This window comes from Pistacia vera, unplaced genomic scaffold (assembly GCF_008641045.1).
Source record: "Pistacia vera cultivar Batoury unplaced genomic scaffold, PisVer_v2 Contig623, whole genome shotgun sequence".
NCBI classification, from domain to species: domain Eukaryota; kingdom Viridiplantae; phylum Streptophyta; class Magnoliopsida; order Sapindales; family Anacardiaceae; genus Pistacia; species Pistacia vera.
In genome coordinates, this window is record NW_022196472.1 from 332,403 (window position 1) to 358,804 (window position 26,402).

General features: G+C 37.7%; 4 protein-coding genes across 4 annotated transcripts; all 4 read right to left on the reverse strand.

Moving 5' to 3' along the window:
• Positions 1–785: 785 nt before the first annotated feature.
• Positions 786–1,229, reverse strand: LOC116111012 (ethylene-responsive transcription factor ERF020-like). The gene has a single exon (XM_031397217.1). It carries the CDS (start codon positions 1,227–1,229, stop codon positions 786–788), a length of 444 nt encoding a protein of 147 aa, XP_031253077.1.
• Positions 1,230–4,996: 3,767 nt separating this feature from the next.
• Positions 4,997–8,029, reverse strand: LOC116111013 (ethylene-responsive transcription factor ERF020-like). The gene is made up of 2 exons (XM_031397218.1): positions 7,594–8,029; positions 4,997–5,274 (listed from the first exon to the last, which is right to left on the reverse strand). Exons 1-2 carry the CDS (start codon positions 8,027–8,029, stop codon positions 4,997–4,999), a joined length of 714 nt encoding a protein of 237 aa, XP_031253078.1.
• A 1,002-nt stretch (positions 8,030–9,031) lies between these two features.
• LOC116111014 (ethylene-responsive transcription factor ERF020-like) lies at positions 9,032–9,623 on the reverse strand. Its single transcript, XM_031397219.1, has one exon. It carries the CDS (start codon positions 9,500–9,502, stop codon positions 9,032–9,034), a length of 471 nt encoding a protein of 156 aa, XP_031253079.1. The 5' UTR covers positions 9,503–9,623.
• Positions 9,624–20,673: 11,050 nt separating this feature from the next.
• Positions 20,674–21,364, reverse strand: LOC116111044 (ethylene-responsive transcription factor ERF020-like). The gene has a single exon (XM_031397256.1). The coding sequence runs from the start codon at positions 21,318–21,320 to the stop codon at positions 20,826–20,828; it is 495 nt and encodes a 164-aa protein (XP_031253116.1). The 5' UTR covers positions 21,321–21,364; the 3' UTR covers positions 20,674–20,825.
• Positions 21,365–26,402: the final 5,038 nt, after the last annotated feature.

Sequence of the window (26,402 nt, forward strand, 5' to 3'; positions counted from 1 at the left end):
CAAGAATCAAGGCTCACAACGGTTACAATCTTCACAGCCACAATTATAGCTAGCTTTCCTAGAATAACTTTTAAATTCTCTGTATATATTTAGCACTGTATTCGTTTGTATTATAGTGAGAAATATTGTAATCAGTTTTATCAATATACTGTCAATATTCAAACTTCATCATGGTTTCTGTGGGAAAGTTATCAACCAAGTCCAAAGTCTCACGTCAATTGATTTGCTAACCTAGCAGATATTCTTCTAAGTTTGAACAAAGTCCAGCTTCATTATTTGTCAAATTGACCAAACTGCTTATTGGTTTGACTGCCAAATAACTCCACCTGAATCTTAATCAAAGATTCAGGTGGAATTCAATCTACTCACCTCTACAAGGTCCGTGCATCTTACAAATAACTAAAGACGACTTCTTTTTATTTCAACTTAAATTATATTCAAAGGAGCTTCCAAATAATGTTTAAATTTTGAACTCTTTTTTTACTAGTCCTAAATCATAAATGTGATACACGATTATTAAAACATAATAACGTGTCTTCTGAACTTCGAATAGATACATAAATACAAAACGCTTTCAGGAAATGTGATGATTTTTATTTTTATTTAGTACTGAGAACTGAGAAGTATGTTAAGTTCATTCTTTCTTGCCGATGTTTTTTTTTTAAAAAAAAAAAAGAATCTGAATCTCTGCACTTGAGAAATTTCAATATGTACGGTGATTTATTAAAAGCTAAATCTTGTTGAACAAGGAAAAAGAATAAGCGAGAACAAAAACAGTAGTTTCACTAATCATAATCATAATCTTCAACAGAAATGCTCAGCTCCTTCTCCTTCCACGTCCCAGAATCATTACTCTCATTGCCCAAAAACTGTGTTTCAAAGCCCTGAATTCCACCACTTTCATTAACCTCCACCGCCTCTTTAAACGACTTGCTCGCAATCATCTGCGCATCGATGCCCATCCCGGCATCCGAAGCAGCTTTCTGTACAGACTTCGGTGACAAGGCTACATACGCACACCTCGCAGGCAACAGTTGAGGGAAGTTAAGGCTATCCAAAGACGGCGGTCTACGTAAACAATAGAAAGCAACGTCGTGGGCAACCGCAGCCGCCTCTGCCGTAGCATAGGAGCCTAACCAGAGCCGCTCTGTTGAACCTGGAACCCTGATTTCCGAGACCCATTTGCCCCATTTTCGTCTGCGAACTCCCTTGTACTTCTTTTCAGCCATGCTTGGACCACTCTCTGATCTGTTGTTTAGGCTACTTGATTGCATTTCAGAAGTGTTTATAGAATTTTTAAGTACTATTTTTCGGGATAAAGTTGACAAAAATGTATAAGCTTTAAGGGTGAAGAAGCTTGAGAATATGCTGATTTGGAGAAGAAGTAAAGCAAGAGCTTGTATATATAGGTTGAAGAAGAGAAAGTCAGAGGCCAACTGGAGCCAGTGGTATTATAATTTATAGGACGGTGAGAAAGTCAAGATTTCCAAAGGTCAAAATAAGAGAAAGTTTTATCCAATGAAAATAAGGGCTGTGATTGATTGAGCAAGTCCAAGTTTGAGAAGACAATGCACAAGCCAAAACATTGGTTATTTTGAAAAGTCAATGACCCACAAAACCTTTTGGAAAACGAATAGTAATCTACACAAAACTAAACTGTTCTCCATAAAATTAACATTAGAGTGGTAAATGATCTTTTAATATCCATTTACGTGGAAATCACTAATTTACCCTCATTTTTTAATACAAAACCTTATATCATCCCGTCTTTTGTCGAGCCAAGCTCGAGATCCAATGGCTCAAGTGTCGAGTCGAGCTTGAGCTCTTCAATACTCAGCTTGAACAGCTCGCGGTCTTTGCTGAGCTCGACAGCAAGATATATGCAACTTTTACAACTATTAGGGGGTATAGAAATTATCATTTCACATATAAAATTGAAAAAATTCCCAAAAACCCTAGCTTCTTTTTCTTCATCTCCAGACTCACTTCTCCTTTTTTTTTTTTTCTTCTTTCTCTTTCCTTCTTCTTCACTTTCTTCTTTCTTCTCCTTCTCTCTTTTTCTCCTTCTTCTCTTTCTCTCCCCCTTTGATCGCCTAAGCCGTAGTAGGGTATAAAACTACTACTCACATCGCTGTTCTTGGCCAATCAACTTGATGAAGTGCAATTGTTCTAAACCTCGGTAAAACGCCTATGATGCGAGTAAATCTCCTTATGGCTTTGACACTAGTGCTTATAGGTATACTTAGTAAATTAGGGAAACTTGTTTGACTCATCAAATTCAACTTGCTTTGTCTTTGCCTCTGTTGTTGGCTCTCTATCTCGCATTTGAATGGCTACTAGCTTTGAACTTCATTTTGATCTTCTAAGGCCGGAACCCAATCTCAATCAACAGGCTTTGTCTCCCTAGCTTGAGCTCTTCATGTTCATGCCGAGCCAAGCTCAAGCACCCCAAAGCTCAGCTTAGTTCAGCTTGATAACACCCCTAGTTTTCACATTAATTTTTATTCTATTTTAAATGGATTATGTATTTTACTTCTTTTAAATGTTAATAAATTGTATTTCACCGAACAAGTTGATTGTGCATTTTGATTTTTAGGGTGAAGATTCAAATCACCTATCTTTATTCTAAGATGGGTAATCTTGTAATTGTACAAAATTTAACACTTTAATCAATGGAAGTCTAGGTCTTCGTTAGTTTTTAAAACGTTAAGAGGTCATTGTATTTTCACAAAATCTAATACAGGCCTATTAATTTTCCCTTTAAAAAAAAGGGTAACAAAAAGTTTTCCCTATTAAAATCAGTACTTTTTTGTATAGAAAAAATAAATAAATAAATAACGTGCTCAATCATTCATGAAGAACGTACTTGCGTATATTCCTGCGATATACTGCCGCATGGTTAATTTTCTCTAGGTGAAAATCTTTTATAAACACGTGCATATTTAGTAAAACACGTTAAAGAAGGAAATGCTGGAACCCGTGGGGCAAGGTGTCAAGGCATGCAATACTTGGCGGCTTGGCCCTTGGGTTGCCATAAAGGCAAGACAAAAATGTTTGGGGAAGTAAAATGAAAGTAAGACTTATTTTGTAAATTAAATATATATTTAAAATTATTAATTAATATATAACAAAGTTCTCATTCAAAATTTCATTTAAATTTTTATTAGGACTTTTTTTGGATTTTTTTAAAGTGCAAACCAAAAATTTTCAAAAGTCAAAGTAAGAGAAAGGCTTTTCCAATTAAAAAAAAAGAAAGGGACGTTGCTCAAATGTGCAACTTCAAGTTGGCCCCAAAATTAAATGTTGGGAGACATGGAAATTTGAAAAATTATGATACTTTGTGGTAAAGGTCCATTAGCCAAAAATTGAGTTAAACTTAATGACATTTTCTCATCCTCAGACTTTTAAAATACTTCTGTATTATATAAATATTATGTTTCTCTTTGGTTTGAGTGTGAAATACAGTGATTTATGAGGTGAAAAAAAACATCTCTTTTTCCTCTCTTCTTAGCCTCTTCTATTATCGGCAATTGATGTCAACATTGGAGAGAGTCGGTGTCCAGAAAATCAAAAAACAAGCCACAAGTACTGCAAATAAACACTTCTCTATCGTCTTTCAAGTGTCAACCCAACAAACACAAAAACTGAACGAATCAAATCCAATTAATCGATCAAAACTTGAAAAATCATAAGGTGGGGAAGCTTCAATCGTCAACGATTGGTAAGCAAACAGGATTAGGAATGTTAGGGCTTTTAGAGAGGAAGGTCCACGCAGTTGATTGGTGGTGATATGGATGATTTCCAATAACGGAATCGATCGGAAAAGCACGTCGTTGGTTCCCATGATTCTTGCTCTTTGCTGACCGATTCCAGCATCAGCAATCCATTTTGAGACCACCAATCAACTCATTGACCCCCCATCTCAAAAACCCCAAACCTTCCCGACGCCAATTGCACATCGTTCACCGCTCTCAACCACCTAGGATTTTACTGTTTTTGCACCGATTCCACCTGATTTCGGCGGCCAAAATCTAATCTTCCACCATACTTTCAACCCCCAATCTTTTCTTTTCAAAACCCCTCAAACTCCAGTACTTGATTACTCACTGTTCGTGAATAGCCGTTCTCTACTGTTGGATGTCCTTTGGAATTTTCATTTTTGATTTCAAATGCAAATATTTGTTGACCATTATGTCCTCATTTGTAACGGACTTTTGACCATTTTATCAATCCCCACAACAAAATTACAAACAAAATTGTGTTTTGAGTATTAAAATGGTTTGTTAAAAGTCTGAGGGTAGGAAACTATCATTAAGCTTTTGTTCACATGGGAAAAAGTCGTTAACTCGATAAAAAATAATGTCGGAATACCACGTCAATATAGGTATATATTTTCTGACACTACTCTCTTGCATCGGTAGACTTATTCCCCAACCAGCTTTTTTCGGTGTTTGAATGATACAGGTGCCGGTGTAGGAGAATTCTTTGAGTGACGCGCCGATATAGATATATATTTGCGCATTTTAGAAAGTCATTTTTAATGATGTTATTAAATATGTAAAGTTTCAGATTAAGTATAGAGTGATTTTATTATTACAAAATTATAAAAATTAAATATTTAAGATAAAGATGTTAAAAATTGAGGTAAATTTCTTTGATGTAAAGCCATTGCCCTACAATAACGTCAGATAACTAGAAATAAAAAAATGTGTCAGATGTGTTTTAACTTGAATTGCCGTTTAAAGGACTGAATAAATAGCTAGTTTGTTCATCATAAACAATTCTTTTCATAAAGCCCCTTAGCTGAATTGGTCAAACAGTCAAATATTTATAGTTTGAGTCGATTACAACCTTGAACCTCCAGCTGAATCTTAATTAATCAGTATGAATCAAGATATGATTAGGTCATTAATACAAGATGTAAACTTCACTGCATGTCGACCTACTATTTTCTTAATTAAACTAAGTTTTGATGAAAAAAAAACAGAAGATCGAACTAGTAATTGAGATAACTATAATCTTCAACAGTTCGATAACTATAATCTTCAACAGCTCCCATAATCATAACTCTGATGATCACTTCCCCAAATGGCGTCCCCCGGCTCTGAATTGCACCGCTTTCTTTCTCCTCCCTTTCATCTTTTCCCGATCTACTTCCTATCATTTGTGCATCTATCCCCATTCCAGCATCCGACGCAGCTTTTCGCACGGACTTCGGCGACATAATATTCGCGTTCACACAACTGGAAGGCAGCACTTCGGGGAAGTTAAGGCCTGAAAAAGACAGCGGACGACGGAAACAATAAAAAGTGACGCCATGGCCGACTGCGGCCGCCTCCTGCGTAGCGTAGGAGCCTAACCAGAGTCGCTCTTACGAGCCTGGAACCCTTAACTCAGATACCCATTGGCCCCATCAGCCATGTTGGACCACTCTCTTCTCTTCTGTTTCTCATTCTTTTTTGGGTTGCTGAGGTTGACAAACATATATAAGCTTTAAGTCAGTGGCCAACTAGAGCTAGTGGCATTGGAAGAGGGTGAGAATCCAAAGGTCAAAACAAGAGAAAGGTTTATCCAATGAAAACAATAGGACGGTGCTTGATTGAGCAGTTCAACGTCAACATTAAATGTTGAGACATGGAATTTTAAAAAGGGTTATTATCCCCAAACTCCCAAGAGGTTTGAGTACCTTTGAGGTATGAAATAATATTTCTTATATTTGGAAAATGGTCTCACATACATCCTCTGGTCCGAGTTTATTAATGGTTAACAAAAATTGACCAGGGCTAAAGTTGTAAAATGACAAGTTTTGTGCAATTCAACAGAAAACTCACTCCATCTGCCACAGACGTACACTGTCACAACCATCGCTACTGGCAATACCTCCATTATAAATCGTCTCGCTGTCAAAACCAATAGAAACGCCACAACCACATGCCACAAAATCCAACCATGCAATCGACAGGAAAAAATCTTGCCCGTAAAATAGTCCAAGTGCTGTCAGGACAATAGGAGTATTATCCAACCAAAATAGTTCCTGAAAAAGAATTGACGCACCACCTAAAAGCCAGAAAACGTCAAATCTCGCCGGACAATGACACGAGTAATGGTGCCAGCACCATAAAACTCGCCACCTCAAATCTACCTAATGGTACCACTCTCATCATTTAAGGAGTTTCTAATCATTTTTACTTAAGAATGTAAAAAATGTGTAACTTTCATCTTTTGAAGCGCAAACATGTGTTACTATTTTCCTTTACTTGAAAGCTACAAGGAGAGGTGTAGGATGGCAATTTTCAAAACGTAAAGGGAGGTAAGGGATCTTCTTTCATAATTCTGGGACTGATTGGTGAAAATCAAAACTGATAACTCTTTCAATATCAGTACTTCGTGTTCAATGATTCAAAAAGAAAGAATTTTCCATTATATTTCTTCAATATATTCCAACTTTCTCTAGGTGAGAATCTTTTCATAAACACGTGCGTGTTTAGTTAAATACGTTAAAGAAGGAAATCCTGCAACCCGTGGAGAAAGGTGTAAAGGCGATTCGTGGACCTTGAGTTGCCATTGAAAATAGATTTAAAAATATTAATCAATTAATATATATACAATCGTAATTTTGTTTATATATTAATGTTCACATGTTTATATATTAAATAATGTTATAAATTTGAGATATGAATGTAAATGTTATAAATTAAGGTAAAATCAGATGATAAGATTTAGCAGCCAAATATGGGAATTAAAGAATGTGTCAGAAGTGCTTTAACTAGAATGGCCGTCAGAAAGACTCAAGGAATATATCATCAATTCTTGGTCTAATATAAAGATTTTTATGATTTTTTTTTTCAGTTGAATCGTTTCAGTCCACTACCAGCAAAGCATATTTGTCGAGTTTATAAGTCGTCTAATCATCGGGCAGACATACTGACGTTTAATATATGGTTTTGATATTTCACATATTAAATTATAAAATTTAATAGCTTAATTAGTTGTTAAGTAATTAGAAAATATATATTTAATTAAGAAAAGAAGTTGCCGACTTATTAATAAAAATAGATTCTAATTCTAGAGAGATGCTAAATTGGTCAAACAGTCTAATATTAATAATTTGACTCGCTTATAACCTCCAGCTGAAACTTAATTATTAATCAGTGTGAATCAGTATGGTCACTAATACAACAGTGCTACATCTTTCAAACTTAAAGTTAAACGTGCATTTCAATGGATGTTTTAACATGTAAACACAATTTTTAATGTAATTCTTTTTAGTTCTAAATCATAAAGCTGATACACATTCTATATTTATTTTAAACCATAAACATGGTAAAGTCCGGGCAATAAAATCTGAAAAGACTTATAAACGACGTGATATAATACAACACAAACCTTAACATTCTAAATTTTCAACATAAATACTAAAAAAATGGTAAAAATATGCAGAATATCCATTAATTAGTATCATTAATCATCCTTCTAATATTTACAATATACAATAAAGATTCAAAAGCCCTCAAGACTTCACTGCGTGTGCTACTATTTTCTTTATTAAACTAAAATAAATCCTAAAGAACAGGAACTAGTAATTGAGATAACCATAATCTTCAACTGAAATGCTCAGGTCCTTCTCTCTCCTATAATCATAACTTTGATTATCATTCCCCCAAAGCGGCGTCTCCATGCTCTGAATTACGCCGCTTTCATTCACCTCCCTTACATCTTTTCCCGATCTACTCACTTTCATTTGTGCATCTATCCCCATTCCAGCGTCGGAGGCAGCTTTTTGCACGGACCTTGGTGACATAACATTCGCGTTCACACAACTGGGAGGCAGGAGTTCGGGGAAGTTAAGGCCAGACAACGACAGCGGTCGACGTAAACAATAAAAAGCGACGTCGTGGGCGACTGCGGCCGCCTCCTGCGTAGCGTAAGAGCCTAACCAGAGCCGCTCTTGTGAGCCTGGAACTCTTATCTCTGACACCCATTTTCCCCATTTTCTTCTGCGTACTCCCTTGTATTTCTTCTCCGCCATACTTGAACTATTCTCCTCTGAGCAGCTGCTCATCATCAAGCTCCTATAAAAGCTTTTAATTTAGAGATTTAGAATGCTATGTCTTGGTAGAGTAGAAAGAAGAGGTTATATATAGGTTAAGAAGAGACGACAGTTGGAGGGAAGAAGCCACTAGCAAATTAAGGCAGGTGATTAGATAATTAATTAAAAATTTGTCAACCGGGTTTTATTGAAAGATAGAGAGGGTCAAGATTTTCAATGGTCAAAGGAGGAAAGGTAAAGGTTTTATCTAAGGAAAAATGTGGACGGTGCTTTATGGGCAAATCCAAGTTGGCTCTGAGAGAGACAGGACTAGAAGCCACAAACCATAACTTTAATTAAATGTGGAGCCATGGGCATTGAAGCAAAAACGTGTTGAGTAATTTGAAGCAAAAGTAGTGTTAGAGGGAGAGGAGAGGTCAACGCTGAAAATCTGCTTCCCTCATGCATGATGTCATTTGACATTCTGTATAAGTTAATGGGGGGAAATAAGGTTTTGAAAGTAGGGGGTGAAAACGACATCACCCGGTCTCACTCGTCGACATCATATATCACCATTATCCAATGACTTTGATTAATCCCCTGTAATTTTATTAACAAACAAGAATCCCCGTGACGTTTTTGAGATGACAAAAAATTCCCTATCATTAAGTTTTAGATGTTAAAATAAATGGCAAAAGACCAATTTGATTATTATTTATAAATTCACAATAGTGTATATTCAACGGGTTACTAAAGATCAAATGTTTTTATTATTTCCGAAACCTCAAGAGAATCTTATAATGCATCAAGCCATAGATGTCTTTTAACTCTTATCTATTTCTCTCACTGATTTTTGGTATCATAGCAATATTATGGCTCGGTGACATGTTTAGGGGTACTAATCCCTAAATTGGAATCTAAAGATTTAGAATTGTAAAAAAAAATTAAAGAAAAAAATCAACTCTTTTGGATCCATAACAATTCCTCAATTAGAGTGATAGGTCACCTTGAAGGTTCGATATTATACATTATCAAATTGATAACATATTTAGGATTTGAAAAATGCTTAAAAATCATGTGTAACTTATAGTGTTTAAAAACTCGGCCCGCCTCGACCGGTTCAACTGGGACCCCAACGATCATCTGCGCATCGATGCCCATCCCGGCATCCGAAGCAGCTTTCTGTACAGACTTCGGTGACAAGGCTGCATCCACACACCTCGCAGGCAACAGCTGAGGGAAGTTAAGGCCATCCAAAGACGGCGGTCTACGTAAACAATAGAAAGCAATATCGTGGGCAACCGCAGCCGCCTCTGCCGTAGCATAGGAGCCTAACCAGAGCCGCTCTGTTGAACCTGGAACCCTGATTTCCGACACCCATTTGCCCCATTTTCGTCTGCGAACTCCCTTGTACTTCTTTTCAGCCATGCTTGGACCACTCTCTGATCTGTTCTTTAGGCTATTTGATTGCATTTCAGAAGTGTTTATAGATTTTTTAAGTACTATTTTTCGGGATAAAGTTTACAAAAATGTATAAGCTTTAAGGATTGAAGGAGCTTGAGAATATGATGATTTGGAGAAGAAGTAAGGCAAGAGCTTGTATATATAGGTTGAAGAAGAGAAAGTCAGAGGCCAACTGGAGCCAGTGGTATTATAATTTATAGGACGGTGAGAAAGTCAAGATTTTCAAAGGTCAAAATAAGAGAAAGGTTTATCCAATGAAAATAAGGGTTGTGATTGATTGAGCAAGTCCAAGTTTGAGAAGGCAATGCACAGGCCAAAACATTACTTGTTTTGAAAAGTCAATGACCCACAAAACCTTTTGGAAAACGAATAATAATCTACACAAAACTAAACTGTTCTCCATAAAACTAACATTAGAGTGGTAAAGGATCTTTAATATCCGTTTATGTGAAAATTACTAAATTACCCTCATTTTTTAATACAAAACCCTAAATCATCCTATCTTTTGTCGATCCAAGCTCAATATCGAGTAGCTTAAGTGTCGAGTCAAGCTTGAGCTCTTCAATACTCGGCTTGAGCAGCTCACGGCCTTAGCTGAGCTCGACAGCTAGATATATGCAACTTTTACAACTATTAGGAGTATAGTAATTTATCATTTCACATATAAAATTGAAAAAATTCCAAAATCCCTAGCTTCTTTTTCTTCATCTCCGGGCTCACTTCTCCTTTTTTTTTTTTTCTTCTTTCTCTTTCTTTCTTCTTCACTTTCTTCTTTCTTCTCCTTCTCTCTTTTTCTCCTTCTTCTCTTTCTCTCCCCCTTCGATCACCTAAGCCATAGTAGGGTATAAAACTACTACTCACATCACTGTTCTTGGCCAATCAACTTGATGAAGTGCAATTGTTCTAAATCTCGGCAAAACGCCTATGATGCGAGTGAATTTGCTTATGGCTTTGAAACTAGTGCTTATAGGTATACCTAGTAAATTAGGGAAACTTGTTTGATTCATCAAATTCAACTTGCTTTGTCTTTGCCTCTATTGTTGGCTCTCTATCTTGCTTTTGAACGGCTACCAGCTTTGAACTTCATTTTGATCTTCTAAGGCTGGATCCCAATATTGATCAACAGGCTTTGTCTCACTAGCTCGAGCTCTTCATGTTCACGCCGAGCCGAACTCAAGCACCCCAAAGCTCAGCTCGGTTCGGCTTGATAACACCCCTAGTTTTGACATTAATTTTTATTCTATTTTAAATGGATTATGTATTTTACTTCTTTTAAATGTTAATAAATTGTATTTCACCCAACAGGTTGATTGTGCATTTTAATTTTTAGGGTGAAGATTCAAATCACCTATCTTTATTCTAAGATGGGTAATTTTGTAATTGTACAAAATTTAACACTTTAATCAACGGAAGTCTAGATCTTCGTTAGTTTTTAAAACGTTTGGAGGTCATTGTATTTTCACAAAATCTAATATAGGCCTATGTAATTTTCCCTTTTAAAAAAAAGGGGTAAGAAATACTTGTATAGAATAAATAAATAAATAACGTGCTCAATCATTCATGAAGAACGTATTTGAGTATATTCCTACGATATACTCCCGCACGGTTAATTTTCTCTAGGTGAAAATCTTTTATAAACACGTGCATATTTAGTAAAACACGTTAAAGAAGCAAATGCTGGAACCCGTGGGCCAAGGTGTCAAGGCAATACTCGGCGTTTGGCCCTTGGGTTGCCATAAAGGCAAGACAAAAATGTTTGGGGAAGTAAAAATGAAAGTAAGACTTATTTTGTAAATTAAATATATATTTAAAATTATTAATTAATATATAATCAAAATGCTCATTCAAAATTTCATTTAAATTTTTATTAGAAGGAATTTTTTGAATTTTTTTAAAGTGCAAACCAAAAATGACGACTAATAGTTAATTTTTATTTTATATTTTGTGAAATCAACGATTAATCATTCACCTTTAAACATATTTAAAAAAAAAAAAAAACACTCCAATGTCAGAAAAATGTTCGTTATATGTTACACAAAACTCATTCATATACTTTTATATAAATTAACTAATAAATAAAAGTATATGAATCCGATGAGCAAAAGAGTAAAAGAAAAAAACTACTTGAGATAATCGCAGTCATAATCTTTAAAGACGGCGGTCTACGTAAACAAGCTTAGAGTTATATGATGAATATAGGCTAAAGAAGAGAAAGTCAGACACAAACTGGTTGTATGATTTTTGGGTATTTGATTTAGTTGGAAGAAGGGAGAATCAGAAAGCCAAAATTTTCAAAGGTCAAAGTAAGAGAAAGGTTTATCCAATTAAAACAAAAGGACGTTGCTCGAATGGGCAAGTTCAAGTTGGCCCCAAAATTAAATGTTGGGAGACTTTGGAAATTTGAAAATTTATGATACTATGTGGTAAAGGTCCATTAGACAAAAATTGAGTTAATGACTTTTTCCCACGGAAAGAAAAGCTTAATGACATTTTCCTATCCTTGGACTTTTAATATACCTTTTTACTATCTAAATATTTTGTTTCTCTCTGATTTGGGTGTGAAATACAGTGATTTACAAGAGAAATTTTTTTTTTTTTTTCTTCTCTTCTTAGCCTCTTCCATTATCGGCAATTGATGTCAGCATTAGAGAGTGCCGGTGACCAGAAAATCAAAAAACAAGCCACAAGTACTGCAAATAAACACTTCTCTATCGTCTTTCAAGTGTCAACCCAACAAACACAAAAACTGAACGAATCAAATTCAATTAATCGATCAAAACTTAAAAAACTATAAGGTGGGGAAGCTTCAATCGTCAACGATTGGTAAGCAAACGAGATCAGGAATGTTGAGGCTTTTAGAGAGGAAGGTCCACAGAGTTGATTGGTGGTGATATGGATGATTTCTAATAACAAAATCAGTCGGAAAAGCACGTTGTTGGTTCGCATGATTCTTGCTCTTTGTTGACCGTTCTAGCATCGACAATCCATTTTGAGACCACCAATCAACTCACCGACCCCCCATCTCAAAAACCCCGAAAACCTTCCCAACGCCAATTGCACATCGTTCACCGCTCTCTACAGCCTAGGGTTTCACTGTTTTTGCGCCAATTCCACCTGATTCCGGTGGCCAAAATCCAATCTTCCACCACACTTTCAACCCCCGCTCTTCTCTTTTCAGAGCCCCTCAAACTCTAATACTTGATTACTCACTGTTCGTGAATAGCCATTCTCTACCGTTGGCTGTCCTTTGGAATTTTAATTTTTGATTTTAGGTGCAAAATATTTGTTGACCATTCTGTCCTCATTTGTAACGGACTTTTGACCATCTTGTCATTCCCCACAACAAAAATTACAAACAAAATTGTGTTTTGGGTACTAAAGTGATATGTTAAAAGTTTGAGGGTAGGAAATATCACTAGCTAGCCTGATGGTACTCACCTCTCTTGTCACAAGTACTTAGCTTACAGGTCTTGTGTTCAAGAGGTGGGGAAGGCAAAAGAAACCCACTTGCAGGGGTGGGGATATTCCTATGAGTGGGCCGTATGGGAAAGCCCCTTGCCCGACGGCCCAAGGGCGGGGTATTTGAGGGATAGCCCATGGTCTCACAGAATGAACGGAGATCTGGGCTACCAGAGTATGCACGAAGGAATGATCCACCAGACTACACCGTGCGGGATGACCCAACGGAATATGCCAAGGACGATGCAATGGTTGAACCAGTCAAATGGGATGATCTAGTGGTATCCACCTCTCCTATGGAACAGGTACTGGCCAAGAGGCTGGTTGATGTAGAGGCAGTGATGAGGTGCATCCTAAGAATGTCGGTCCCGACCAAGAAGAGCAGGCCTCACTGTTACGCGGATTCACCCTTTGTGGACGAGATCGCCCTAGCCAACATGCCTCAGAAGTTTACTATTCCCAGCATGAAACCCTACGACGGCACAACCGACCTAGATGATCACATAGCCTCTTACAAACAGCGGATGTTCACTGTCTCAATACCTCGAAGGGTGAGGGAAGCCTGTATGTGTAAGAGTTTTGGTTCAAGTTTATCCGGTCTAGCACTTTAGTGGTACACAAATCTCCCAAACAGTTCCATTGACTCATTCGCTCAGCTCACCGACACCTTTGTGGAGCAGTTCGCCAGTAGCAAGAAACTCGAGAAGCTGTCGGCCGATCTATACAGAATGTACCAAAGAAGGAGAGAGCCACTGTGAGAGTATGTCAGCAGGTTCAACAAAGAGAAGATCTTCATCCTTTCATGTAACCCCGAGACAACAGTAGATGCCTTCAGGAAGGGTCTCCTCCTGGATGGAGAACTATACAAAGAACCGACGAAGCTGGGTTGCACCACGATAGAAGACGCTCTGGCCCGAGCAGTGATCCAGATAAGGTGGGAGGAAGATGAGATGAACTGAGCAACTTACGCCAGATATGACTGAGTGCAGAATGACAGGAGGCCAAAGCTCAGATCGATTGCAGGCCCGACAAGATCACCAAAGCAGGGAAGGGCGTCTATCATCTCCAAAAGGCAAAGACATCAGCAACAATTGGAATGCAATCCATCCCACACGCTACTACTTTTAGGTGAAATCAATCTAAATATTGGTTGTCTTTTCATTTTTTATTTAAAAAAGATGAGTGGGCCCATCCACCTCCTTCATAGATAATCGGTCTCATGGCCCGAATTCAATGAAGCATTATTCAGCAACACCTTCGAATTAGCCCTGACCGATTCATGGGTTTTCACACTTCAGATCGACCCTGCTCGATCAAATGTTTGTTACACCTTCAGATCGACCATGCTCGATCCACGGAACAACACCGTTGGATCGACCTTGGTCGATCCACAGATATACATCTTCGAAATCAACCCTGCTCTATCAAATGTTAATTACACCTTCGGATCGACCTTGCTTGATCCACAGATTTGCATCTTCGGATTGACCCTGCTAGATCCACATAATTACACCTTCGGATCGGCCCTACTCGATCCACGGATTTGCATCTTCAGATCAACCCTGCTCGATCAAATGTTTGTTACACCTTCGGATCGGCCCTGCTCGATCCATGGATTTGCATCTTCAGATCAACCCTGCTTGATCAAATGTTTGCTACACTTTCGGATCGACCCTGCTTGATCCACGGATTTACACCTCCGGATTGACCCTGCTCGATCCAACGGATTTACACCTTCAGATCGGCTCTGCTCGATCCACGGATTTGCATCTTCAGATCGACCCTACTCGATCCATGTAATCACACCTTCAGATCTGCTCGATCCACGGATTTACATCTTCAGATCAACCTTGCTCGATCAAATGTTTATTACACCTTCGGATGGACCTTGCTCGATCCACGAATTTGCATCTTCGGATCGACCCTACTCGATCCACATAATACCACCTTCAGATCGGCCCTGCTCGATCCACGGATTTGCATCTTCAGATCGACCCTGCTCAATCAAATGTTTGTTACACCTTTGGATCGATCCTGCTCGATCCACGAATTCACACCTCCAGATCGACCCTGCTCGATCCAATGGATTTACGCTTTCGGATCGACCTTGCTCGATCCACGGATTTGCATCTTTAGATCGACCTGCTCGATCAAATGTTTGTTACACCTTTGGATCGACCCTGCTCGATCCACAGATTTACACCTCCGGATCGACCTTGCTCGATCCAATAGATTTACACCTTCAGATCGGCCCTGCTCAATCCACAGATTTACATCTTCGGATCGACCCTGTTCGATCCACGTAATTACACCTTCGGATCAGCCTTGTTCGATCCATGGATTTACATCTTCAAATGAACCCTACTCGATCAAATGTTTGCTACACCTTCGGATCGACCCTGCTCAATCCACGAATTTACACCTCCGGATCGACCATGCTCGATCTAACGGATTTACACCTTCAGATTGTCCCTGCTTGATCCACGGATTTGCATCTTCGGATCGACCCTGCTCGATCCACATAATTACACCTTCGGATTAGCCCTGCTTGATCCATGGATTTGCATTTTTAGATCAACCCTGCTCGATCAAATGTTTGCTACACCTTCGGATCGACCCTGCTCGATCCACGGATTTACACCTCCGGATCGACCCTGCTCAATCCAACGGATTTACACCTTCAGATCGTCCTTGCTCGATCCACAGATTTGCATCTTCGGATTGACCTTGCTCGATCCACATAATTACACCTTCGGATCGGCCCTGCTCAATCCATGGATTTCCATCTTCATATCAACCCTGCTCGATCAAATGTTTGCTACACCTTTGGATCGACCCTGCTCGATCCATAGATTTACACCTCCGAATCGACCTTGCTCGATCCAACGGATTTACACATTCGGATCGGCCCTGCTCGATCCACGGATTTACATCTTCAGATCGACCCTACTCGATCCACATAATCACACCTTCGGATCTGCTTGATCCACGGATTTACATCTTCAGATCGACCCTGCTCGATCAAATGTTTATTACACCTTCGGATCGACCTTGCTCGATCCACAAATTTGCATCTTCGGATCGACCCTGCTCAATCCATGTAATTACACCTTTGGATCGGCCCTGCTCGATCTATGAATTTGCATCTTCAGATCGACCCTACTCGATCAATGTTTATTACACCTTCAGATCGACCCTGCTCGATCCACGGATTTACATCTTCAAATCGACCCTGCTCGATCAATGTTTATTATACCTTCGGATCGACCTTGCTCGATCCACGGATTTGCATCTTCAGATCGACCCTGCTCGATCCACGTAATCACACCTTCGGATCGGCCCTGCTCGATCCACAGATTTGCATCTTCAGATCGACCCTGCTCGATCCATGGATTTACACCTCCGGATCGACCCTGCTCGATCCCACGAATTTACATTTTCGGATCGGCCCTGCCCGATCCACGAATTTATACCTTTGAATCGACCCTGCTCGATCCACAGTTTCATCTCTGGATCAGCCTTGCCCGATTCGTGGATCCACACCTTCGATCGGCCCTGCCCGGTTCATGAAGCTACACAATCAGTTGGCCAGACCGAGTGAAGGGTTCTTACACCTCAAAATCGATAAGTCATCGACCTAACCCAACAGAGAGTTCACACGACTCAGCCACTAGGCTACACCAAAATCAGAACACAAGCATACAACTCAACTCCACCATCCTCACTCCCTAGGAACCAAGTATTAGATGTCCACTCTACCTAACCGACCGACCGACCAACTCAACTCCACCATCCTCACTCCCCAGGAACTAAGTATTGGATCTCCACTCAACCCGACCGACCGACCGACCAACTCAACTCCACCATGCTTACTCCCCAAGAACCAAGTATTGGATGTCCACTCTACCCGACCGACCGACTGACTCAACTCCACCATCCTCACTCTCCAGAAACCAAGTGTTGGATCTCCACTCCACCCGACCGACCAACTCAACTCCACAATCCTCACTCCCCAAGAACCAAGTATTGGATCTCCACTCTACCCAGCTGATCGACCGGCTGAACTCTACCATTCTCGTTCCCCAAGAACCAAGTATTGGATCACCATACTCCCTATGCCAACGACCGACCGATCGACTGACCCGATCTTTTCAAACTTTGACTATCACCACTCACCCCACCCCAGCCCACGCCACCGATCAACACACAGACTCAACCTGTCTAAAGATTCAATTGCCCTTCCTACCCAACTAAGCCAGCATATTGCAACAGGTTGGCTCCCGCAAGAAGCCGACACTCCCATGCTTCATGTCCAGGAGATTCTCCCAATCGGGGCGACTGGCTAGGAGCAGTCTCGCACTTGTTCACCCTCGAGGCAATCAAGCCAAGGGGCCTCGCTCATTCGGTCTTCCATAGCAGACGAGTGGGCAGCCATGGGTAAAATGTTTGCGCATTTTGTTTGGCCCTTTGGCATCTAGTAAAGAGCGCCGTGGAATCACAAGCGCAAGTCATACGGTCCAACAAGCCGGCCGAGTCGATTTCATCCCACATGATCACCCGAGTACCCCAACAGAATGTACCTTCAATTTAACATCGTCTCTAATTCATTCGATCCAGCATACCAAGCGGATACCCCTGCCATGGGATGCTTGCTCATTTCCCCAGTCAGCAGGACATACCGAACGAACACATGAGCCTCAGAAGTCTTGTTATCTCAGTCCCTTCAACCTTTCACACCGATTGAGCACACCCTCTTGGGGTGATTGCACATTCCGGATCAGCTTTGATACCGAGCAACCCTTGACTACGAATAACCTACATCAAACTGGTCAACTATGCCGACAATCGACCGTCCAGGAAGGGAGACCGAGCGTGCCTCGATCGCTTCCTACTCTCTGACTTAAGAAAAACTTAACTCAGAGAGTGGGGGGCAAACTGTTAGGGCCAAAAATCGTCTTTGGCCCAAATAGGAGAATAGGACTGAATGAGGAAGAGACAAGACCCAATCCCGATGCGACCCCATCCAGATTAGGCCCATTTGATATAAGATACAGTCGGCCCAAACCATCGGGTCCGGGCCTCCAAATCCTAGTTCACTTCCTGGACCTATGAGCAAGTCCAAAGCCCACGGCACCCACATATCACTTTCTTATTCCAGATCAGTCTCCTATTCAAGGTTACCTTCCCGTTCAGGTCACTTTCCTACTCGAGGTTACTTTCTTGTTCGGGATCACATTCCTATTCGAACACTGGTAAGACAACTCACCACCGCCCTAATTCCTCTAGGGTTTGTATCATAGTCACACTAGGACTCCTACTCCCACCAGGACTGGGAGACCAGACAGTCACTATATAAGCAGAGGCCAGCCCTCTCACAAGGGAGGGGAGATTACATTACACCTTCACACCCGAAGCTCCTACTTGAGAGCTTCACATCACTGCCGTAGTCACAGTCCCCAACTAGACTTCCGGTAACATCTCTACTCCCTAGCCCTCACTATACTAGTCTCTTTCAGACTTGCTGACTTGAGCGTCGGAGTGTCTACGGCAAACACCACCCCGGTGTTTTCTGTTCGTTTCATGCCTTTGTTTCTCTACGTGTACAGGTGCAGTGGATCGCTAGTGACATCAACCTCATAGGATCAGACCCCTCTTCTGTACAGATAGATTTTTACGTCTACAGCCAACTAGAGCTAGTGGTATTGGAAGGGGGTGAGAATCCAAAGGTCAAAATAAGAGAAAGGTTTATCCAATGAAAATAATAGGACGGTGGTTGATTGAGCAAGTCCACGTCAACATTAAATGTTGAGACATGGAATTTTAAGAAGGGTTATTATCCCTAAACTCCCAAGAGGTTTGAGTACCTTTGAGGTATGAAATAATATTCTTATATTTGGAAAATGGTCTCACACACCTCCTCTGGTAGGCGTTGGTTGACAATAATTGACTAGGGCTAAAGTTGTAAAATGACAAGTTTTGTGCAATTCAACAGAAAACTCACTCCATCAGCCACAAACGTACACTGTCACAACCATCGCTACTGGCAATACCTCCATTATAATTCGTCTCGCTGTCAAGACCAATAGATACACCACAAAATCCAACCGTCCAATCGACAGGAAAAAATCTTGCCCGTAAAATAGTCCATGTGCTGTCTGGCAGATAATAAAGAAGTGACACATAGCAAAATAGTTCCTGAAAAAGAACTGACACACCAGCTCAAAGCTAGGAAACGTCAAATCTCGCCGGACAATGACACGAGTAATGGGTGCCAGCACCATAAAACTCGCCACCTCAAATCTACTTAATGGTACCACTCTCATCTTTTAATGTTACTATTTTCCTTTACTTAAAAGCTACAAGGGGAGGTGTGGGATGACAAATTCAAAACGTAAAGGGAGGTAAGGGATCTTATTTCATAATTCTGGGACTGATTGGTGAGAATCAAAACTGGTAACTCCTTTCATATTAGTACTTCATGTTCAATGATTCAAAAAGAAAGAATTTTCCATTAGATTCCTTCAATATATTCCAACTTTCTTTAGGTGAGAATCTTTCATAAACACATGCGTGTTTAGTTAAATACGTTAAAGAAGGAAATCCTGCAACCCGTGGAGCAAGGTGTAATATATATATAATTTTAAATCTATTTAATATTAAATATAAATCTATTTTCAATGGCAACTCAAGGTCCAAGAATCGCCTTTACACTTTGCTCCACGGGTTGCAGGATTTCCTTCTTTAACGTATTTAACTAAACACGCACGTGTTTATGAAAGATTCTCACCTAGAGAAAGTTGGAATATATTGAAGGAATATAATGGAAAATTCTTTCTTTTTTAATCATTGAACACGAAGTACTAATATGAAAGGAGTTATCAGTTTTGATTCTCACCAATCAGTTTATATATATTTATATATATTAAAGAATGTTATAAATTTGAGATATGAATGTAAATGTTATAAATTAAGGTAAAATCAGATGATAAGATTTAGCTGCCAAATAACTGGGAATTAAAGAATGTGTCAGAAGTGCTTTAACTAGAATTGCCGTCAGAAAGACTAAAGGAATATATCATCAATTCTTGGTCTAATATAAAGATTTTTATGATTTTTTTTCTTCAGTTGAATCGTTTCAGTCCACTACCAGCAAAGCATGTTTGTCGAGTTTATAAGTCGTCTAATCATCGAGCAGACATACTGACGTTTAATATATGGTTTCGACATTTCCCATATTAAATTATAAAATTTAATACAATTTAATAACTTAATTAGTTGTTAAATAATTAGAAAATATATATTTAATTAAGAAAAGAAGTTGCCGACTTATTAATAAAAATAGATTCTAATTCTAGAGAGATTCTAGTTCTAGAGAGATGCTAAATTGGGCAAACAGTCTAATATTAATAATTTGACTCGCTTATAACCTCCAGCTGAAACTTAATTATTAATCAATGTGAACCAGTATGGTCACTAATACAACAGTGCTACATCTTTCAAACTTAAACGTGCATTTCAATGGATGTTTCAGCATGTAAACGCAATTTTTAATCTGATTCTTTTTAGTTCTAAATCATAAATCTGATACACATTTTATATTTATTTTAAACCATAAACGTAGTAAAGTCCGTGCAATAAAATCTGAAAAGACTTATAAACGACGTGATATAATACAACACAAACCTTAACATTCCAACTTTTCAACTTAAATACTAAAAAAATGGTAAAAATATGAAGAATATCCATTAATTAGTATCATTAATCATCTTTCTAATATTTACAATATACAATAAAGATTCAAAAGCCCTCAAGACTTCACTGCATGTGCTACTATTTTCTTTATTAAACTAAAATAAATCCTAAAGAACAAGAACTAGTAATTGAGATAACCATAATCTTCAACTGAAATGCTCAGCTCCTTCTCTTCCCAGCTCCTACAATCATACATTTGATTATCATTCCCCCAAAACGGCGTTTCCATGCTCTGAATTTTGCCGCTTTCATTCACCTCCCTTACTTCTTTTCCCGATCTACTCACTTTCATCTGTGCATCTATCCCCATTCCAGCGTCGGAGGCAGCTCTTTGCACGGCCCTTGGTGACATAACATTCGCGTTCACACAACTGGGAGGCAGGAGTTCGGGGAAGTTAAGGCCAGACAAAGACAGCGGTCGACGTAAACAATAAAAAGCGACATCGTGGGCGACTGCGGCCGCCTCCTGCGTAGCGTAAGAGCCTAACCAGAGCCGCTCTTGTGAGCCTGGAACTCTTATCTCTGACACCCATTTGCCCCATTTTCTTCTGCGTACTCCCTTGTATTTCTTCTCCGCCATACTTGAACTACTCTCCTCTGAGCAGCTGCTCATCATCAAGCTCTCATAAAAGCTTTTACTTAAGAGATTTAGAATGCTATGTCTTGGTAGAGTAGAAAGAAGAGGTTATATATAGGTTGAAGAAGAGACGACAGTTGGAGGGAAGAAGCCACTAGCAAATTAAGGCATGTGATTAAATAATTAATTAAAAATTTGTCAACTGGGTTTTATTGAAAGATAGAGAGGGTCAAGATTTTCAATGGTCAAAGGAGGTAAGGTAAAGGTTTTATCTAAGGAAAAATGTGGACGGTGCTTTAATGAGCAAATCCAAGTTGGCTCTGAGAGAGAGAGGACTAGAAGCCACAAACCATAACTTTAATTAAATGTGGAGCCATGGGCATTGAAGCAAAAACGTGTTGAGTAATTTGAAGCAAAAGCACTATTAGAGGGAGGGAAGAGGTCAACGCTGAAAATCAATGCATGCCTCCTCAAATCTGCTTTCCTCATGCATGATGTCATTTGACATTGTGGATAAGTTAATGGGGGAAAAAGGTTTTGAAAGTGACATCACCCGTTCTCACTGGTCGACATCACCCGTTCTCACTCGTCGACATCATATATCGTCATTACCCCTGTAATTTTATTAAATAACAACAATCCCCGTCAGGTTTTTGAGATGACAAAACATTCCTTATCATTAAGTTTTAGATGTTAAAATAAACGGAAAAAGACCAATTCGATAATTATTTATAAATTCACAATAGTGTATATTCAATGGGTTACTAAAGATCAAATGATGATTGAGAGATTTTTATTATTTCTGAAACCTCAAGAGAATCTTGTAATAGATCAAGTCATAGGGATTAATTGATGTCTTTTAACTCTTATCTATTTCTCTCATTGATTTTTGGTATCCTAGCAATATTATGGCTCGGTAACATGTTTAGGGGTACTAATCCCTTAAATTGGAATCTAAAGATTTAGAATTGTTCAAAAAATAATTAAAGAAAAAAATCAACTCTTTTGGATCCATAACAATTCCTCAATTAGAGTGATAGGTCACCTTGAAGGTTCCATATTATACATTATCAAATTGATAACATATTTAGGATTTGAAAAATGCTTAAAAATCATGTGTAACTTATAGTGTTTAAAAACTCGGCCCGCCTCGACCGGTTCAACTGGGACCCCAGCCTTCACTGGGTCAGGTTATCAATTTTACTATTCATCTCAAACCCTAGAAATAAGGATGACGATCGACGAACAATTGGTGGCTAGGATATTAGGGCTTTTGAAGAGGAAGGGTTGGTGAGTCTAAAGGTGGCGACAAAGCTTATTTTCAGTGAATGAAACAACTGGAAATCGCAAAAATGAATTAACGGCAACAGCGGGCTATTGTCGCCAATTGGCCAAGCGAACAGGGGTGGCTGAGATGAGTTTTGGTTAGGAGGCCGAGGGGAGAGTTTTCATGGTGATGGGGTGTGTTTTCGATGCCGGAAACAGGCCCTATTTAGCCTGGGTTGTCGATGCCGGCAATGTAATTTGGGGTGTTTTTGTAGGATTTCAAATCTGTAGGGACTTATGAGACATTAGTCAAACCGGTTAAACCTAGGGCTACAAACGAACCGAACAGTTCGCGAACAACTCGATGTTCGTTCAATAATTGTTTGACATTGTTCGTGAACAGTTCAATGTTCGTTCGATAATATGTTCGATCGAGTTCGAACATGGGCTGTTCGTTTGATTATGTTAGCAAACATTATACGTTCGACTGATCCATCCGTTCGCGAACAATCTGTTCGATTGTTCGTTCGTTTATGTTCGAAAAACATGGTATACATTATTATAATTTATATTTTTTTTCATTTTTTTCCTTTTTTATATTATGTTTGGTTTAGTTTGGATGAATTTTTTTTAATGGTAATCAATAATAAAATATTATGATGCTTTTGTTTTTCTTATATATATATATATATATATAATATGTTTGGATTTTTTTTTTTTCCAAATGTCATCGATAATTAAATATATAAGTATATAGCATTTTAATTAAAAAATAATAAATTATTATGATACATAACATGACAAATTTAATAATATAATAGATTGTATAATCAAATGATATATAACATAGTAAATCCAATAACATAATAGCTTCATATTTTTCCAAATGTAATCAATAATTAAATATTATAAGATAACATTTCAATTAATAAATAATAAATATAGTATGGTAAATTGATGAACATAACATATTGTATAATCAAGTGATGTATAGCATAACAAATTTAATAATATAATAGNCCACCCATTGTTAAAATTTTGGGAAATGTAGTGTTTTCACCCACAATCTTTTAAAAAACCATTTTCCACCCATTGTTAAAATTCAGATGTTAGTTTTAATTATCAATAGGCATTCTTGTCAGTTTGCAATATATATAGAGAGAGAGAGAGAGAGTAAAACCTCTTTATAGTGATACTCTATATAGGAATAAACTCTACATAGTCATAAAAAATTATATTCCCAATTTGTGATAGTTATAAATAAGAATAAACTCCACATTGTAATATGTTATAATTTTTATAATTCTCGTCTTAAGGAAAGTAGCCTCCACATTGTAATAATTATGTGTATTGTAAAAAAAAAATATGTTTTGTTACATTAAAGGTTTAAGATGAAATAAAATATTTATCTAAAGTTGCTTGGGACAATAATTTATGTTTTAGAGTTGTTACCACATCTTTTAACTTGCGGGTACATTACTCGTTAGCATGGACATTTTCTTGTTAAAGCCAAAATATTTGTAGCCTCTCAAGCATGTTTAGAGCTTCTTGGTACGAAACTTTTTGTATTTCCGTACTATCATTCTCATGATTATTTCTTCTTTCTTCTTGTCTAATTTTAGCAATGATTTATTCTTCTGTTAAAATATACATGACTTGTTGCTCATTTGGATGATTAAGGAAGACATTAATATCCATTTGATTAATATAGTGAAGTTGTCGAATCCGATCACTCAATTCTACAATGACTCTTTGATTCTCCTCTTCCACTTCAATTGTAACTTGCAATTCATCAGCATCGGGGGTCTTAATTTTGTAATGCTTAAAACAATTGGCAATTTTCTGTGGCTTCACATCTATTGACCATGCAATAACTGCATTTACAATTCCATCAAAGACAGTTATCTTTATTGGTTCTAAGACACAATCTTCTATCCGTTTCAAAAGTAGGTAATTGAAGTGTTGAATTGAAACCCTAATACTATTAAAACATGAATTAAAATCCTAATATTGTACTACTAAAACATGAATTATGAAATAAGAAATTTTTGTAACTACACCTCTATTAAGTTATAACCTTCTCATAGTAATAAAATTAGTTAATCCCACCATTATGACTATAAAGAGGTTTTACTATATATATATATATATAAACCCAATTTCATATTTTCCCTTACCAGGCCCAGCCCAAATTCCCTTACTCGGCCCAAAATCCAAATCCGTATTTACGAGTTAGTCGAACGATACGAACTGATTGTTTTGTTAATCGAACGAACACGAACAGTCATCCTGTGTTCGTTCGAGTTCGAACACGAAATCGAACACTCCTTCTTGCTTATCAAACGAGTTTCAAATAGGGTTATTTGTTCGTATTCGGTTCGATTGCAGGCCTAGTTCAACCGGTCAACTTGGGACCTGGCCACTTTGTCGAGTTTCAGCTCGAGCTAGGTTCTAAAACCTTGGTAACTTGTTCATTTTTGGTGATCTAGAATCAATTTGAACATGTGTTGTTCATTTTCAATTATAATTGTCTCAATTCTCTTATTTTTAAAAACGAGAGAAAGTCTTCAAACGGGACAATTTTCATATTCACTTAAAATTTATGGAAAATATTTATCATGCTTTTATTTATTGCATTACTCGATACGTCTTAATATATTTCGCTAATGAGTAGGTCTATATGCACCCAAATTAATACTCTTTAGTTCACACCCAATTTTTTAAAGTATAAACATTAATAAAATTTTAGAAATATTTTTTCTTTATCAACTTTCAATCAAATTGTTATTTAAATTTTATTTTTCACCTATCAAGTAACCATCTACCAATTTTATGTTAAAATTATGATAATTTTATAGTACAAATCAAGTACAGTAGAACCACTTTATAATCATAATGTTGGCACCAATTAAATTTATTACTATCAGGAGGTTATAATTTAATAGAGGTGTGGTTACAAGAATTATTGTTTTAATTTCTTATTTTATAATTTATGTTTTAGTAGTATTAAGATTTCAATTCGTTATTTTAGTAGCATTAAGATAGTACGAAAATTGATATCAAAGAGTCACTGTAAAATTGAGTAATCAAATTCGACAACTTCACGACACTAATCAAATGGATATTAATGTCTTCCTTAGTAATCCAAATGAGCAAAAAGTCGTGTATATTTTAACTGAAAAAGAAACCATTACAGGAATTAGACAAGAAGAGGAAGAAGATAATCTTGAGGATGATAATATGGAAATACCAACGATTTCATGCCAAGAAGCTTTAAACATGCTTGAGAGCTAAAAATATTTTGGTTTCAACTAGAAAGTGCCCATGCTGGTGGCTTATTATGTGCCGCAAGATAAAAGATGTGGTAACAACTCTAAAGCATAAATCATTGTCCCAAACAACTTTAAATAAATATTTTATTTCATCGAAAACCTTTAATGTAACATAACATATATTTTTTGCAATATGCATATAATTATTACTATGTAGAGGCAAGTTCTTTAAGATGTAACCTGGAGAAATTATAACTTATTATAATGTGAAATTTATTCTTATTTATAACTTGACCAAGTTGAACAGTAAGTTTTTATAACTATATGAAGGTTATTCATATATAGAATATCACTATAGAGAGATTTTACTATAGAGAGATTTTACTGTATTTGAAACTAAAACAATTTTTGTGCTAAAAAATAAATATGTTTAAAGAATACTTTATTGGTGCAAGCAAATAGGCCCACTATTTAGTGAAATATTTTCTCTAACAAATCTATATAGTACCCTGAATATTACCCAAATAAATATAAAATGTGTGTAATATTTAAAAAAAGGAGATAAGGTTCTTAAAAAACTAGG